Raw genomic sequence first — 17,947 nt, 5'->3', positions numbered from 1 at the left:
GCAGAAATGAAATACAAGAACATCCATTGATACAGAAAAATGCAAAATCATTTACAATGAGGAAGATCCGAAGGAAATACATACGAGAGATTGAGAGAATACAAATCCATTTGTTCAAACGAAGGAAATACAAACGAAAAACCCATAATGCAAACGAAGAAATACATCAAGAAACTAACCTTATTGAAAGTAAAAAAAAAATTGAAAAATCTTACAAAACCCTAACCTAATTGTCAATACTAACCTCTATCAACGGTCAGTCATCGTTGGTATGGGTCGATCGTCCAAGCACAAGGAAAGGAAGAAACAAGGAGAAGAATGAGACAATGATCAACAAATGGAAAGGCATCGATCTAGGTCTAACGAAGGGGACAACGATCGGCGAAGGAAAAGGCGAGGGGCGGCCGACTACTGACGGCAAAGGGAAAGGCGTCGAAGGTGAAGGCAACACCAATGGTGATGGACTCAAAGGGTCTCTATTTCTCTATTGGTCTTGGTCTTTTTCGGCAACTCGCGTCCGTCTCGGTCCAACCTTCTAGTTCCAAGTGAGTGAGAGTCTCTACCTTAGGTGCCACGGCGTCGACGTCGGCATCGAAGGGGGCGATGGTGTCGCCATGCCGGAGAGTTGGAGACGATGGAAGGGAGAGGGTTGAGCGAACGGAAGGATCGATTCCGTCCTTTCGCCTTCTAATCTAGGTCTTCTCTCTCTCTATGTGATTGTGTTTATGACTTTGTGTGAGATATTTTCACTTTTCTTTTATAGTAAACCCAAAACGGCATCGTTTTTGTAAGTTCGGTTATTTCAAGCAAAAAACTAAATCGAACATCGAAAATTGAACTTTTCAAAAAAAATAACCGAACCAAACCAACCGAACTTGTCGGTTCGATTCGGTTACTTTGGTTTAATTGAAGTTGTGCTCACCCCTAGATTTAGATGATGTCTAGTGGGCTTTTAATTATTCACATTTGTTGTATATTTGTATATATTAATATAAGACAAGTTCTTATAATTCATAATATCTCCAGTTATTATATGAATAAGTCCCAAGATGTTCTATTTGAGAATTTTATTCTCAAGATATTGAGATTGTGTAACAAGATTCTCTAGTAACATGACTTCTTAAATGATTTATAGTCCTTAGATTATTTGGATGAGGACTCCGATTAGTCGAGTATGGACTAACACATGAGTTACTATCTCGTTCAGTATGAGTTACTAATAGGAGGATGGTGTGTCACACGCCATATGAGTTAGAATGTGTTAGAATGTGTCCAGTAGACATGTGGGTGGTTGTTAGGGAATAACGCATCAAATGTGACGCTAATGATTGACCACGTGACATAGTAGATAATTGTCATATCGTTTAGTTGCAATGGTGTAATTGATCCTTAGATTTGAACTAAAACGGTTGTCTTATATATTGGTGTGCGGGATTTGCTAATGGACCAAACCATCCAATTGCGAGGTTAAGAGGTGCATCCATGTGGTTTTATATTACTGGTATATGGAGATAGGTGTTGGGCATAGGATTCATCATTTTTGTCGTCATTGATGGGGTGAGTGTCCTATGTGATTTACTGTTAGTGTAACCATACAGTCCATAAACAGGGCAAATTGATTATCATGAAATGTATTTCCTGATGTGTCATTTAGTCACATTGATGAGGTTAGACACATAGTTACTAAGTTTATGAGTTTATCACTCTATGGATCTCGCTCAATCGAGATGTTAGGTGATGGAATGATCATAGTATACGATAATCGTCATCTATAATAGGTTTACTTGAAGTGAGATTTCATTGCCACTTATATTGTCCTGAACTGCTGCTAGGCGCTATTCAAGAACTCTTAGATTATCACCAGGATATGAAGAGATTCTAGTAATAGGTAAAGGTATTGGACGGTGCTGAAATGGATTTTGGTACTATCTGATTGCTAGTGGGTAGTAAATCTAAAAAGTCATACACCGTATAGTGTTGCGTTTGGGATTGACATCGTATGCCTATTGCGTTTCGAGAGACAGCAAACCAAATGTTGACTTGCTGGACAGGGAAGTCGACTTTCCCCTGTGGAAGTTGATTCCCAGTGGTTGCGAAGGTTGACTCCTAATGGTTGGGAAGTCAACTTCTAGTCACTGCTTTAGCTTTTAGTTGTGCTACACGTAGTGTGAAATTAGGAGGGGTGAAGTGGCAGGAGCAATTGAGGGGAGATATATAAGGGGAATTACTGAGGCTTTTGATTGTAGGCTTACCTATGTAATTTCTACTTCCGTCTTCTTCCTATGCTTCTATTAAAAATCACAAGTATGTGATTGTCATGTGAGAATTTTGAGACACGGGTGCTGGTGAATACGGGCAACCTCTAGCCTAGCACAGGAAAAAGTGATCGAAACAGTACCAAATAACATACTTAGTGTGGACAATCTAGGGCCACCACAAGACGAAGTGAAATTTAGTTTCAATACAAAAAGCATTTTTGTATCTCAATCTAACATCGAACTTCACATATGCAATTATTATTATTCATGAAATTAATATACGTACAATTTAACTACCCAAATATATGGTGTGTGTTTATGTATTTCACTATGTGTATCGGATATATATAAAAAAAATTAATTTTACTTGCACAATCATACATCACGTATTAGTCCCACATCTTATGAGCATTGGGCGTATGCACAGAAATCTATGCATGGGTTTAGTCCCCAAAAAATGCTTAAACCCTAATGATAAAAAAATCAACTCCAAATGATATCACACACTATAGTAAATAAGTGAAAGTAATATAGAGCAAACTTACTCTCATATTTTCTTCATTTATTTTATAAATCATTCATTTTGGTGGCTTCAAAACTCTCAAACGCAGACTCCCTGGATGCATGTAGAAGCAAAAATTTGTGAGAAGTTATAGAGATTTATAAAAATAAAAAGAAAAATCATAAAGAAAGACTACTACTACTACTACTCTACAACTATACCCTAATTCCTGAAAACATCAGCATCAATGGATGGATTGGGCGGGGTACACCGGAGGGCGTTCCCCACCAAAAGGCAGAAGGCAAGAGCACAGACAGATGAGAGCCTACTGCGTATATATATGGCACGCGACGCCTCTCGTCTTGCACAAAGCCAAGGGTTTTTGTGAGGAGTGCAAAAGGGTACTCGTCTTCGTCTTCTCTTCTCTTCTCTTCCATCCTAATTAGATGCATCATAACTGGCAATCCCACCTTCTCATCTGATTGAAAAACAAAGCAGTTCCGGTTCCAATCCAACCCACCTGTTTCCCTTCCTTCAATCCTCCAACAACCCCTTCTTCTTCGTATCACATCCAAATCCAGACCCAATAGCATCTCAAACTTGGAAATCGGATTCCCCTTTCTCAAGCGAAACACGGTCCCAGGATGAATTCATTTGCCACGATGCGCCGCAGAGAAGGACTATAATGTCCCAATCCCCGTCGATTCTTTGCTGTTCCTCGTTTTCTACCGTGGCTTCGGCCACTACAAAAGTTGTTCTAAGACTCTCTAGCTATCTACGGTTTGTCGTTCTTCCTCTTTCACTGCCTTCTCTGTATTTCTTCACTTCCAACCAAGGCAATCATTTCTTTCTCCGTCTCATATCAATCCTCGCTTTGTCTGCCGCTATTGTGATTACGCTTAATTTCGCCCCCTTTCTCCTGCCTTCAATTCGTTCACTTATTGCTCGCTCGTCTCCCAAGTTCTCCTCTAAAACCACTGCCTCGACGCCTCGCCCACCAGTTGTTTGGTCAATTGGCTCAAAGTCCAAATCAGAAAAGATTCCGCTTTCTGGCTATTGGGTGCAGGTCCATGACAATGGTGATGTGTACGAGGGTGAATTCCACAAGGGCAAGTGCTCGGGAAGTGGGGTTCATTACTATTCCATGAGTGGGAGGTATGAAGGAGATTGGGTTGATGGTAAGTATGATGGCTATGGCGTGGAGACTTGGGCAAAAGGAAGCCGGTACCGGGGCCAGTACCGGCAGGGTTTAAGGCATGGGTTTGGGGTGTATAGATTTTACACGGGTGATATCTATGCAGGCCAGTGGTGTAATGGGCAGTGTCATGGATGTGGAGCTTATACTTGTGAGGATGGTAGCAGGTATCTTGGGGAGTTCAAGTGGGGAGTCAAGCATGGCCTTGGCCACTACCATTTCAGGTAACTCTCTTTCATCCAACTTGGAGTTTATGCCCTTGTTTGGTCTATTGAGTTCGTGGTTTCAATGTTGTGTCAAGTTTGAAGGTCATCTTTTATTTAGTGTCTGAAGTTATTACATCCTCAAGCCGTTTGGGGTATCTTTTCTTTTATGGTTTCAATTATTATAATGCTACAGGACATAAGAGATTAGGTAGCAGATTAAACTAAGTCGGGAGCTTTGACCAAACTAGTTTCCTTGATTGTGGGACGTAGGAGATTAACTGGAGTATGTTATTGCATGTCTTCAAAAGTTTTTATCTTTCAATAATATGTGTTGCCCAGAAGACTAGAAATAAAATACTCACAACAGGTCATGTAGCACATTTTCAACATATCTTGTCCACCAGAAACTAAAATTATTTGGATGGGGTTTGAGTGAGAGAGAGAGAGAGAGAGAGAGGGAATTTTATACATTTATCCCCATTCAAACATTGAGTGATGAGTGAGAGAGAAAGAGATATTTGTTGAATGAACTTGTAAAAGTCAAAGACATTCATAGAAGCTGCTGCTTTGTGTGTTTAGTTATGTTTTGAAGGCAAATGTATGCGAAACTGGTAAATTATGGTTATAATACTAAAAAAGCATACATAGTGTACAAGGCACCCTGCTTTGCCAAGGTTGATGGAGGGGGATTTTTAAATGCAACCTTATCCGTACTTTGCAAAGAGGTTGTTTCTACAACTTGAACCCTCTTGACTTACCAATCACAAAGGAGCAGTCTTACTTACCATTGCTACCAACAGAGGCAGAGCCTAGAGAGAGAGAGAGAGAGAGAGAGAGAGAGAGAGAGGGGGGGGGGGGGGGGGGGGTCATGGAGCCCCCTGACTTTCAGATTTTTCATTTACCCCCTTAAGTTTAAGATTTGTTCATTTGTCTCCATATGCCTTTCAAGATTTTTTCATTTACCCTTTATCTTTTACGATTTTTTCATATACTCCTATCTCTAAATTTTTTTCATATACACTATGGTTTTCAATGTGTGTGACATTTATAATTTATTTATAGTTTTTTCAAAGATGATCCTCCCAATATGAATGCCTTTTTCTTTATTTTTCCTTACATTTTCTACTATATCCTAAGAAGGTGCAGAAACCAAGGACCTTAGCACATTTTTTTTATTTATTTTTTTTTTGGGGGGGGTTGTTGGAGTCACAAATATATTGGTAGTTTACTGGATTGGTCTGGATCATATCGGTAGTCTACAAGAGTGGTCTTGAATATATTTTTTGGTCTTATGAACTCAAGAGCTGCCTTTAGTTAGTACTTTTGGGTGAAGACTCATGGTGTTAGTGCCAACTCAAGACCACCATCAAGTGGGTGTTGGCCAGGAAAATGTTTTGATATTGGTTTGGGTCAAATTGATTTCTGGTCTGGTGAGGATGCTAGGAAAGGAGTGGAGTTAATCACAAGTTAGGCTTTGTTTGGTATGGCTTACGGTGGATGATGTAGGACAGAAGAGAAGAGAGAGAAAAAGAGGAGTGACAGAAGAAGAAGAAGAAGAAGAAACAGAGAAGGAGGAGAAGAATAAAAGGAAGAAGAAGAGAGTATTGAGAGAGAGAATAGAGCAGTTGAGAAGAGAAAATCTGAGAAACTGTATCAAAATAACTGCCTCACAATCCAAAATATAGACATATATATATGTCCAACATAAAATAAAAACTACCCACAAATACAAGAGAACAATTTCCCAACATAATCACAAACACAAATACATCTAAAATCTACTTCTTTGCGTACAATAAACCTGTCCAAATCTCCCTCAACGGTCTCGTGTCAGTGGAGCTAAAGCTTAAGCTTATGAACATTTTTTAAAAGCAAACTTCCTTTAGAGTGTTTGGTCTATTAATGTATGTGAAATGATATACAGAACTGAGAGAAAAAGAGAGGTTGGAGGGAAAAACTGATTCAAATCTATTAAGCTAGTGTTACAAGTATTTATACTAAAACATTGTAACTGCTATGTACAAGTTACCTAAACTAGGTACAAGGTACAACTAATATATGCAACACCAAATACAATGAAACTGATATGAATTCTCAACATTCCCCCTCAAGCAGGTGCATACATATCATATGTGCCTAGCTTAGAACAAATGTGCTCAATCCTTGAACCTTGAAGAATTTTAGTTTACAGGTCAGCCAGCTAATCCATATTCCCAACAAATGCTGTAGAAATCTCTCCAGAAACTAGTTTTCCTCGCTGAATCTATTTCAATATGCTTGGTCCTTCATGAAAGCAGGATTAGATGCAATATGAAGAGCAGCCTGATTGTCCCACCTGAATCACCAAACTGCAACTCCTTAAGAAGTTGTTTTAGCCAAATCAACTCACATGTAGCTAAGTGCCATGGGTCTATACTCAACTTTAACACTAGATCTAACAACATTCTGCTTTTTACTATTCCAAGAAACCTAATTGCCTCCAACCAAAACACAATAGCTAGAAGGGGACCACCTATCAAATGGATAGCCTGCTCATTCATCATCTGCATAACCAATTACTTGTGTATGACCTTTATCCTCAAGTAATAAACCTTTACCAAACAAACATTTAATATACACCAAAGCTTGCCAATGACCATCACAAGGAGAATCCAAAAATTGGGTAACCACACTAACAACAAATGCAATATCTAATCAAGCCATTGTAAGATAATCTAGTTTTCCAACTAGTCTCCTGTATTGCCCCGGATCATGAATAGGCTCCCCCTGTCTATGAACAAGCTTAGAATTAGGATCCATAGGTGTATCAATGGGCCTAGAATCCATCATACCTGCCTCATCCAAAATATCAAGAGAATACTTCCTTTGAGAGAGAAAAATGCCATGCACACATCTAACAACCTCAATACCAAGAAATACCTCACTGGACCCAAATCTTTAGTTTGAAAATTAGAATGCAAATGGGCCTTCAATTGAGAAATCCCCTGCTAATCATCGCTAGTAATGACAATATCATCCACGGAGAACCAAATTGATGACACCACTAGGAGCATGCAGTAGAAAACAAAATGGTCAGCTTCATTCATAGTCAATCTAAAAGATTGAACTATAAAGCTAAAGCAATCAAACCATCACCTAGGTGATTGCTTCAAACCATACAAGGATTTCTTGAGGTGTCAAACCGGGTGAGATTCTCCCTAAGCAATAAGCCTAGGTGGTTGCTCCATATAGACCTCCTCAAGAAGATCACCATGAAGGAAAACATTTTTTACATCAAGTTGATGAAGAGGCCAATGTCTAATGGCAGCCATGGAAAGAAATAAACAAACTGAAGCAATCTTAGCCACAGGTGAAAAGGTATCTCCATAATCAAGACCAAATATAGTATAACCCTTGGCAACCAAGTAGGCTTTCAATCCATCAATAAATTCATCAGGACGAACTTTAACAGTAAAAACCCAGCATTAACCAAGGACTTCCTGGGAGGAAGTGGAACCAAGTCCCAAGTGCCATTAACAAGCAAATCTTTTTTAAAAGCTTAGAAGCCAAAAGCTCAATAAAAAGTGCTGCCAGAGGCCCAAAAAAAGGGGTTAGGCTGAGCTTCTCATTAAAAACAACTTTTGAAAGTTGTACCAAATACTTGGAGCTTTTTTGTGGCTGCCAACAGCAGAAGCCAACTAAAAAACCCATACCAATGAAGCCTTAATTTCACATTGGTAGTCTACTGGAGAGGTGAGTGTATTGCTTTTGGGTGAGGACCTATGGTGATTAGAGAGGCATTCCCTAGTTAGTATTAACCTTATTAAGGTATTTATTCTGTTTGGGGAAAATTGAAAATATTGAAAAACTTTGAAGTAAAAATTTTCTTTGTTGATTAGTAGTATTATAAGCAAGGTTGCTAGCTACAACGATTGTTCCTAAAAGAGATGTAGTTAATACTTGTCATGTGTTTAAAAAAAGCTCATGACATGCCATCACGTGTATTTGGTTTTTAAATTTTCTCTCTACATGATCGTGCAGAAATGGGGACAAATATGCTGGGGAGTACTTTGCCGACAAGATGCATGGTTTTGGGGTATACCATTTTGGTAATCGACAGTGTTATGAAGGAGCCTGGCATGAGGGAAGAAGGCAAGGGCTTGGTATGTACACGTTCAGAAATGGTGATACTCAATCAGGACACTGGCAAAATGGGATTCTCAATGTGTCAAGTATTCAAGAAGCCTTACCTGGATCTTCTTTCCCAAATTACCATTCCAAAATTCTTAATGCTGTGCAGGTAATTGACCTTTGTTAATCTTGACTCCTAAACAGATTTTCATATGTTTTTTCTCCAAAGTGCAATCATCATCCTGGGTAAATCATGATATTGAAGTTGGTTTATAAACTCCTGCCTTGCTCTGTCAACATTCTTAATGTTCTGACATATTTGGCAAAGTAGATGTTCGTCTAGTGAATAAATCTGACTGCAAGGAATGGAGAGAAATTCATGCTCAGCAGCCATTGGCTAGCCGATGATATGCGGGTGTTTATTTTTTCTTAAATCTGAGAGAAAGAAAGATAGACCTTGTTAACACGTCTTTTGATGCCCATAGAGAGAAATTGAAGAACCTACTCCCAGTGAGGTCTCAAACTTAACTTGCAAGTTTGTTGCATAGCAAGTAGTGATATTATCCAACAAATATGCCAAACATAAATGGATAAAGAGTTTTCATCAACTTCCTATTCAGTCTGAGTCACAAGCAATTAGTGTCTGTTCCACCTTATAGATTTGACATGCTCTTGATGTTTCCACATTATAGATTTGGCTTTCTCTTGATGAGAAATTATTTTGTTGAGAATTTTGTCTGTTGCTCCGCCTGCTATCAGGAGGCACAAGAAGTGGCTGAGAAAGCAGCTAAAATCGTGAAGGTGGATGAAAGGGTGAATAAAGCCGTGGCAACAGCTAACAGAGCAGCCAATGCAGCAAGAGTTGCAGCTGTAAAAGCTGTACAAAACCGAATGCATACCCACGATAACAATGATGGGATGCGAATTCGGATTGTTTGATTGTACTGATCGGGGGAAATATAAGAATGCTGAAGTTCTCAATTTTTATCTGCTAGTTGTCAAGATTCTCTTGAACTTGTTCTCTCTAGAGAGGTACCTGCTTGGAACCGCATTCAGTTGAAGCAAATGGCTGTCTGGGGAGCAGGATGGGTTCCTCTTCTTTTTTTTTTTCTGTTTGCTTCAATAATATGTATATAATACATAGAGCATGGTTTGTGAGTTTTTGAAGTATAGGGTTGAGGCGCTTGAGGTCAAAATATATGTTTATTATACTTGTGCTGGCGGTCATTGCTTAGTGCCTGTTTGGCTTAGTAGTGAAATCTTTTTTGTTGTAAGAATCACTATGTAAAAACTACTTTTATTAGAATTACTTGTAAATAAAAAACAGTATCATTTAGACAAATCATCGTAGGAACACTTTGTTACATGTGTTTGGTCTGTGATTAAAAAAAAATTAGCAAATAGGGGTACTGTCAAGAAATGTTGATATTGATATGGGTAATGTTTGTAATTTTAAATCTTGCAATGATTGTCTTTGAACGGTGCTTGTGTTTTTAATTACGTCAAAAGAAGTAAATTATAGATTAAACATTTGACGCTTGTGTCAGATAAAGATCGAATTCGTAACTTACTGAATTAACATCAACACATTACTCATTTGACCGCTTTATATTTTCAAATCTTGATCAATAGTGGTTTTGCCTAAAAACAAGAGCAAGCTCTAAATTTAATCTTTCACAACGAAAAAATAACTTTTGCTTTCAAGTTAACATGTATATGTATATATCTTAATTTTGAATCAACATCACAGAAATGCCTTTATTCAAAAAATGCCACCTCGGTCTATTTTTCAGAGTAGCAGAAGTATTAAGCACGAAAAAGCGAATTCTTTTGTGGACGGTGAGATTGAATTTGCCGTGAAGATATGCAGTAAGAAGCTCTATTGGCCCCACCCAATTATTTCCATCACCATTGTAACACTGAAATGAACAAACAGTTCTCAACACCCAAATAATCGAATTAAACCCAAATAGAGGATAGGGTAAATTTTAAGACACCCCTGCACTGCATCATACCATTGCCATTCTACTTCTGAAATGCCCACTGCCTCTAACAAAAGTGAATAGTTCTTCAAATTATAGAAAGAGAATTGCTTAAAAGCTGTTCGTACCCACCAGCCAGATAAAGCAATTACCACAACAATAGACATAGAAAAGGCCTAATGCTAAGGCGCTTAGCTCTCAGTTTGCTCCCTCAGCCTCCGAATTGTGCTTCTGACAGTCACAGCACTAGCAGTGCTGTTGCAAAATCAAAAGAAGGGGCATTAGTTCGTTAATCATAATAAAAATTGAGGGAACACTTATAGAAGCATACAACAGTTAAGCAAATTACTTCAACGTGTATGCACCACCGGCCTTGACTTTGCCGCAATCCTTGCAGCCCCAAATCCCCACTGCCTTTCTCTTCACAGCATACTGCAGAAATCCCACATTTAATTAGGCATAAAACACAATTCAAATCAAGAGGTCAGCTATGATTCCAAAGTCACGTGCCTTTCCACAAAACTCGCAGAAATATTTGCTATGCTGGGAAACCTCCATCTTCTTAATCTGCTTTCGCAGACTAGCCCCATAACGAGTACCTGAAATCAGTGGCTAATTAGAAATTCAGGTATTCTTTGCAAGGAACAATTGTGTGGGTTTGCTAAATAAAATAGCCTAGTAAAAACCTGTAAGACACACAATGCAGAAGAGTGATATCAATACTGTCCAGATTATAAATTAAAATTGAAACAGTTCACTGTGGAATTCTTGAATTGACAGTCTCCGTATAATCATGCCACTCTTCGCTTATAAATAGTTGGATATAGTACAATTCTTTAATCAAAAAGAATGTATCACTATATCCCAAAATAGCAAATACAGTTATGATAACCTCTAAAAATATCACAAAACCTTAACTCTATGATTTCCTTTGTACAGAAATCATTACACATTCTCTAGACCTCCTCTCCTTGGCCTACAAGACACATTCAAAATGTGTAAATTGTTACTGCACATAGAAGTCTTCTGTTTGGGTCAGACAAAACACCCTCAAAACTAAACTTAAAAGGACTATTAGAACTTTGTGCCCTAGACAGTTAATATGAGAAGACTTTCATCCTACCACTATTTAAGACAAGAATTAGGCCTCATTTGGCAAAGTGGTTAGACTGCTTATAAGCTGTATCAACAGCTTATAAGCCGTTAAGAAAAGCTGGTGAGGTGTTTGGGTGCACCTCACCAACATTTAAGCTAGGTAGCTTAGACGCTACTGCCACAACGTTTTGCAAAAGCTATTGGGAGATAACTTTTGCAAAACGCTGCTTATTTAGAAGCTAGGTTGACCAAGCATTTTACCATTTTACCCTCATCTTTTTGCTAATTTCCAGCCATGCCCTCTTCTTCAACCTTTGCCTCCTGCCTTCTTCTTCTTCTTCTTCAGCTCTTCCAGCCGCCACCGTCAACCATCGCCGTCGCCCCCATCGACTGCTTCCCGTCGGCAATCGCCCCCATTGGCAACATTGGCTGTCGTCTTCCCCACCGCTGCTCCCATCGTCTCCTCCATCGCAGGCCGTTCCTCTCCCTGATCTGCTTCAAGTTCGCCACCAGCGGCCGTCCGTCACCCCATCGACCACTATCGGTATCCGTCCGTGCTTTGCCTCCCCTCCTCCCCGATGCCGTCTATGTGTATATATGTATATATATATAACAACAATAAACATTTATATATATATTGATAATAATATGTATTGTTGTTTATAACATATATAATACATATAATAATATTGTATTAATATATTTTTAATAATTATGTATAATTTATCAACATCTAATGATAAAATTTTACATCATTTAACATGTCTATTTTCGTCTTTTTATCAAGTTGTAATAGCTTATCAGCTCTTTCAAATCAAATACATAACTATTAACTGATAGCTTAAAAGTACATTTATCCAAACACATTATCAGCTTAAACGCTACCTAACTTAAACGCTATAATCAGCTTAAACACTACCTAGCTTAAAAGCTACAAAAATAAAAGCCTAGCCAAACTAAGCATTAGAATCAGTCTGCTGCTACAAAAGGCTAGTTTCATCAAAGTTCTCCACCAAGAAGCATATGCCATTTATAAAATATTCACCAGTCTAGAAGCAAAGGCATTTTAAAAACTACATACAAAATGACCAATAAGACCAAAAACACTCTCTTATAACTTACCATACTTTCCAACAATGCCAGCCTTCTTCGTTCGCTTAGTCTGCATCAAACAAAGTCCATTAGGAAAAGGTTCCCCTCAAATCAACCAGTATCGATACAGAAATATCAAAAAAAGAAATATAACAAGGTACACTTAAAAACAATAAGCATTGTTTAAAAGAATGAAGAACAACATTTACTCTACATCAAACTTTGAAAATTCCATTGAGACAATTCACCTTTTTCACCCCATGTATAGAAATATTTTCAATTAGAACAAACGGAATCCAAGATAAGTACACACAAAGGAATTCTTTCAACAAACAATTCCCCATTCAGCATGAAATTGTCTGCTTTTGACCAGAGTCCTCACAGCTTCAAAAAGCCTCATAATAGGCATAGATGTCCAAGATTTACAAGCTTCTCAACATCTCCCTCACCATCCAATGTGGGTGGATGAATGCCCCCTTGCTACTGCAGAACCTAGAGAATGCTTGTCAATCTCCCCTGCCCTCTTGCAGCTGGGACTTAAAAAGCCACCCCTCTTTAAGGGCACAGCTCCCTCTACAATCCATATCAGCACAATAAGTCGGCTGACTCGGCTCTAATACTACAGGTAACAACCCCATTCCTCAAAACCAGTACCATACTATCTGCTTTGGGTCAAGCCTTTATAGTTTTGGAAGGCCTCATACTAGGGAGAAGCCCAAGCTTTATAAGCTTCTCAGGATCTTACTCAGTATCAGATGTGGGACAGGTAACCGTCCCCTTTGCTACCATAAAAACCTGTCAGTGTCCACCAGTTTCTCCAAAATGGGACCTTAACTGCTCCCCCGCAGCTAAGTCATACAGTGTTTGAAAACAAATTAATAAAAAAGGGAGCATAAAAAAATTTAACTAGCAATCAGAGAAAAGAGAAGACAAAATGCCAATGGAAGAATAACTAACTAAAGGAGAAAAAAGCAATGCAAATCTGCACCGCATTTGCCCATGAAACATTGGGAAGATGAGTAAATATGTTATTTTTCTTTCCAAAGTGGATCAATTTCAGATAAACATGTATGATTCCAAGATAATGTCAACACACAGGCATAACTATAAACACACGCGCACGGACAATTCCAATGGAAACAGAAAAACCAAGGACATTATTTGTACATTTCATCCCGTATAAACTATGTGGGAAGACTACACAGAGAACCCATGTTACCCATCTATGCTGAAAGAGCACCAGATAGTGATAGCCACTCACATAAAAATTTTGGAAGTGAGGGAAAGAGAGCAATAATTCATGCCAATGCAAAAACCCTAAGTCAACTTCTCAATCAATTCCGGTCAGTTACAACAAATAATAACTAAAATGCTTAAAGAAACATAGCCCGCTGAACTTGGAACACATCAGAGACCTTGATCGAACAAATGGGCAGCAACTATTGGCTCTTTGACTACAGTAACCATCACACTACAATATCCACCTTCCAACATATTTCGACATCTACCATCCGAAAAGCCAAACTCACCAAAAAGCCAAAAATCAGTATATACCAAGAACCATCCGTAAGAGAGAGACGCAGTCATCTCACGCCCCCATTAAGTTTTTGGTAGAAACATCTCAAAGAAAATAAGACACGTTGATCATAATATATGCGTATATGAATGAACATGTAAACATACATATATACATATATATATATATATGGAGAGAAAGAGAGGGAGGGAGAGGGCGCACCATGTTGGTCGGTTGAGAGAGGAGAGAAGAGAAGCTCTTTCAGGTCGTCTTGGAGATGGAAACGGGAGAGGAGGAACCCTAGCCGTCTTGCTTCGATGTTTTATAGTGGGAGAACATTCGGGGTCGGGTCGGGTCTCTATGCCCGGCTAGAACAGGGCAGCCCACAGTCCGTGAATTCAGTAACTCTCTATTACGGTCTGGGCTGGCTTGGCCCTTGCGACTTGGGCTGGCCCGTAGTGGAGCCCAAATTAACAGTCCATTCCTGAGATTTTCGAAAAAAATATTCAATACAATTATAATACTCCTTTATAATTAAACTCTAATTTTATTTTAGATTCATTAAAAACTACCAATTATAATGTATTTAAAATAAAGTCAATGCATATTAATATTTGATATCATTTTAGCATGTTAAAATAGTATGACAATTCCATTTCATTGGGTATTTATTGAGATAAATATGGCTAGTCTGTGATAAAATATTCTATCCAGAGTCAAAGGGTGATATAACAAGTTATTTTGTTATTATAATATGATAATTTAATCATATTATAATATGTGTATATATATATCTATATAATAAGACACAAAGATTTTTGAAAATGTTTACATTTCAATGGCTGCGATTCAATGTTTCAAATGAATGGCTCAAATAAAATTATTTCCGGCCCAATCACTCCCCCTCTCTCTCTCTCTCCCTCTCTCTTTGTAGCTTTATCTTACTCATTGGCCCTGTTTGTTGCAATTTAAAAGCTGCAACTTCTAGCTTCTAGTTTTAAAAAAGTTGGGATGTAGTGTTTGTTTTAGCTTATAGAATTCTAACTTATAGTTTCTACTAGCTTTTAAAAGGGTTAGAAGCTGGCTTTTTCAAAACTGGGGTTACCCCAGCTTTTATAACTTCTGCTTAAATAATTACATTTTTATGACAATTTTGTCCTTATTTTTAGCAAAGAATTACCCTCTTGTCTACGCAATCATGGGTTTTTCTTTTCCACCGTCATCTCCATTTTCAAATCTCTTCCTCTCTCTCTATACTTTAATTAATTTTCTTTTATAACACTTGAAACTTATATATATACACTAATTAATTTTTAAATTATCATTCTATAACTACTAAGGGTATTATGAACAATTATACAAAAATAAGTTATTTTACAGCTTATGGTATCAAACACCACAACTACTTAACTACAACTTCTAAGAAGCTACAGCAAACAGGTTCACAACTTATTCTAAGTTTTAGAAGCTATAAACTATAATTTCTTTAATTAAGCTGCAACAAACGGGGCCATTATCTCTTTCTTTCTATCCCATTCTCTATCTCTCTTTCTCCCACCCATCTGCCTCCCTCCCTCACTGCCTCTTACTCTCCCTCCCACCCACAAAGCCGTAGCCAACCCCCGTGTCGCCCCACCGCTCCTCGTCACCCCTCCCTCTTTCCCCCCATCCCTGCACGACCCGCCTAAAGCTCTCAATTTCCTCAAGCTCCATCGCTACCTCCTCGCTGCCCTGTCGCCTCTAGCTCCATCGTCTTCGCATGTATGTGTGTATGTGTATATGTATATATGTATTTTGTGTGTGTGTACGTGTATGTATATGTGTGCGTGTGTATGTATATGTGTCTCGCTGCCCTACTGTCTCCAATTCCATCGCCTTCGCATGTATGTGTGTATGTGTATATGTATATATGTATTTTGTGTGTGTGTGCGTGTATGTATATGTGTGTATTTTGTAGTCATTTTGTGTGTGATATAGTCATTTTATATGTATTTTGTGTGTGTATATGTGTGCGTGTGTATGTATATGTGTGTATTTCGCAGTCATTTTGTGTGTGTGCCTTTATTTTGAAGTCTATATATACACAAATCCCGCCATCATTTTCTTCACCCAATGAGAAGTCTATGAACTCCGATGCCGAATTCTTTACATGTAAACTTTTTTGGGTGCGATTTGTCTGTCAAATTATTGCACTTATAAAATGGATTTTTATTTATGGTTTCAAAGTTTTGTATGTCCTTGGTTTGATTTGAGAATGACTTACTATGATCCTTCAACGGTTATGCTATTTGGTTGGAAACAGAAAGACGTCGCATAACAGTGTGTGCGCCGTGTGTATGGGTATATCTATATAATAAGACACAAAGGTTTTTGAAAATGTTTACATTTCAATGGCTGAGATTCAATGTTTCAGATGAGTGGCTCAGATTAAATTATTTCTCGCCCAGTCACTCCCCACCTCTCTCTCTCCCTCTCCTTCTACGGCTCTCTATTACTCATTGTCTCTCTATTTCTATCCCACTCTCCCTCTCTCTTTCTCCCACCCACTCGCCCCCCTCACTCATTGCCCCTCTCTCTCTCCCACCTACCCACCCACGTCGTAGCGGACCCCCATGTCACCCCACCGCCCGTCGTCGCCCCTCTCTCTTTCCCCCTATCCCTACACGGCTCGCCTGAAGCTTTCCATCGCTATCATCGCCTTAAGCTCCATCACCGCCTCCTCGTTGGCTCGCCACCTCTAGCTCCATCGCCTTCGCTTGTACGTCTCCAGCTCCATTGCCTCTGCCTGTATGTGTGCGTGTATATGTATATATGTATTTTGTGTGTGTGTGCCTGTTTATGTATATGTGTATTTTGTAGTGATTTTGTGTGTGTTGTAGTCATTTTATATGTATTTTGTGTGTGTGTGCGCGCGTGTGTGTATATACATTCTGTAGTCATTTTGTGTGTGTGTGTGTATGGGTGTATTTTGTAGTGATTTTGTGAGTGTGCCTTTATTTTGTAGTCTATATATACACAGATCCCACCCTCATTTTCTTCACCCAATGAGAAGGCTATGGACTCCGATGCGAAGCTCTTCACGTGTATAGTTTTTTGGGTGCGATTTATCTTTGAAATTATTGCACTTATAAATGGATTTTTATTTATAGTTTCAAAGTTTTGTATGTCCCTGGTTTGATTTAAGAATGACTTACTATGATCCTTCCACAGTTTTGCTATTTGGTTGAAAATAGAAAGGCGTCGTATAATAGTGTGTGCGCCATATGTATGTGTATATCTATATAATAAAACAGAAAGGTTTTTGAAAATGTCTACATTTCAATGGCTGAGATTCAATATTTCAGATGAACGACTCAGATTAAATTATTTCTCGTCCAATCACTCCTTATCTCTCTCTCCCTCAGCAACTCTCTCTTACTCAATGTCCCTATCTTTTTATCCCACTCTCTCTCTCTCTTACTCCCACCCACCTGCTTCCCTCACTTACAGCCTCTCTCTCCCTCTTTCTCCTTCCGACCCACCCAAGCCGTAGCCGACCCCTCATGTCACCCCACATTTCGTCGTCGCCCCTCCCTTTTTCTCCTCATCCTTGCATGGCCCACCTGAAGCCCTCTATCGCAGTCGACCCACCTGAAGCTCTCCATTGCCGCCATCGCCCCAAGCTCCATCGCCGCCTCTAGCTCCACCGCCTCCACCTGTATGTGTGTGTATATGTATATATGTATTTTGCGTGTGTGTGTGTGTGCGTGCATGTATATGTGTGAATTTTGTAGTCATTTTGTGTATGTGCTGTAGTCATTTTATATGTATTTTGAGCATGTGCGTGTGTATGTACATTCTGTAGTCATTTTGTGTTTGTGCGTGTAACTGCATTTTGTGTGTGTATTTATGTATTTTGTGTGTGTGCATGTCTATGTATATGTGTGTATTTTGTAGTTATTTTGTATGTGTGCCTTTATTTTGTAGTCTATATATACACAGATCCCGCCAT

General features: G+C 38.8%; 2 protein-coding genes across 3 annotated transcripts; one reads left to right on the top strand and one right to left on the bottom strand.

The window, feature by feature from the left end:
- Window positions 1–2,995: 2,995 nt before the first annotated feature.
- On the top strand, window positions 2,996–9,613 carry LOC127813566 (uncharacterized). Its single transcript, XM_052354588.1, has 3 exons — window positions 2,996–4,179; window positions 8,182–8,440; window positions 9,031–9,613. Exons 1-3 carry the CDS (start codon window positions 3,446–3,448, stop codon window positions 9,208–9,210), a joined length of 1,173 nt encoding a protein of 390 aa, XP_052210548.1. The 5' UTR covers window positions 2,996–3,445; the 3' UTR covers window positions 9,211–9,613.
- A 583-nt stretch (window positions 9,614–10,196) lies between these two features.
- On the bottom strand, window positions 10,197–14,273 carry LOC127813564 (60S ribosomal protein L37a). 2 transcript variants are annotated; one of them, XM_052354586.1, is made up of 5 exons: window positions 14,179–14,273; window positions 12,471–12,510; window positions 10,764–10,852; window positions 10,603–10,685; window positions 10,197–10,508 (listed from the first exon to the last, which is right to left on the bottom strand). In XM_052354586.1, exons 1-5 carry the CDS (start codon window positions 14,179–14,181, stop codon window positions 10,445–10,447), a joined length of 279 nt encoding a protein of 92 aa, XP_052210546.1. In that variant the 5' UTR covers window positions 14,182–14,273; the 3' UTR covers window positions 10,197–10,444. The 2 variants fall into 2 exon arrangements, with proteins under 2 accessions (XP_052210546.1, XP_052210545.1); XM_052354585.1 differs by lacking the exon at window positions 14,179–14,273 and having other exon boundaries at window positions 12,471–12,516.
- Between the last annotated feature and the right edge of the window lie 3,674 nt (window positions 14,274–17,947).

This window comes from Diospyros lotus, chromosome 11 (genome assembly GCF_014633365.1).
Source record: "Diospyros lotus cultivar Yz01 chromosome 11, ASM1463336v1, whole genome shotgun sequence".
Classification (NCBI taxonomy): Eukaryota; Viridiplantae; Streptophyta; class Magnoliopsida; order Ericales; family Ebenaceae; genus Diospyros; species Diospyros lotus.
Note: the sequence above shows the minus strand (reverse complement) of the source record. Positions and strands in the feature narration are given on the sequence as shown.

Bases quoted from the DNA above. Each gene is read 5' to 3' on its own strand.
- LOC127813566 (XM_052354588.1), top strand. From the start codon at position 3,446: ATGTCCCAATCCCCGTCGATTCTTTGCTGTTCCTCGTTTTCTACCGTG. The intron at 4,180-8,181 runs GTAACTCTCTTT...ATGATCGTGCAG, and splicing joins CTTGGCCACTACCATTTCAG to AAATGGGGACAAATATGCTG. The intron at 8,441-9,030 runs GTAATTGACCTT...GCCTGCTATCAG, and splicing joins AAATTCTTAATGCTGTGCAG to GAGGCACAAGAAGTGGCTGA.
- LOC127813564 (XM_052354585.1), bottom strand. From the start codon at position 12,516: ATGCAGACTAAGCGAACGAAGAAGGCTGGCATTGTTGGAAAGTATG. The intron at 10,853-12,470 runs GTAAGTTATAAG...CACTGATTTCAG, and splicing joins TGGCATTGTTGGAAAGTATG to GTACTCGTTATGGGGCTAGT. The intron at 10,686-10,763 runs GCACGTGACTTT...GGATTTCTGCAG, and splicing joins TCTGCGAGTTTTGTGGAAAG to TATGCTGTGAAGAGAAAGGC.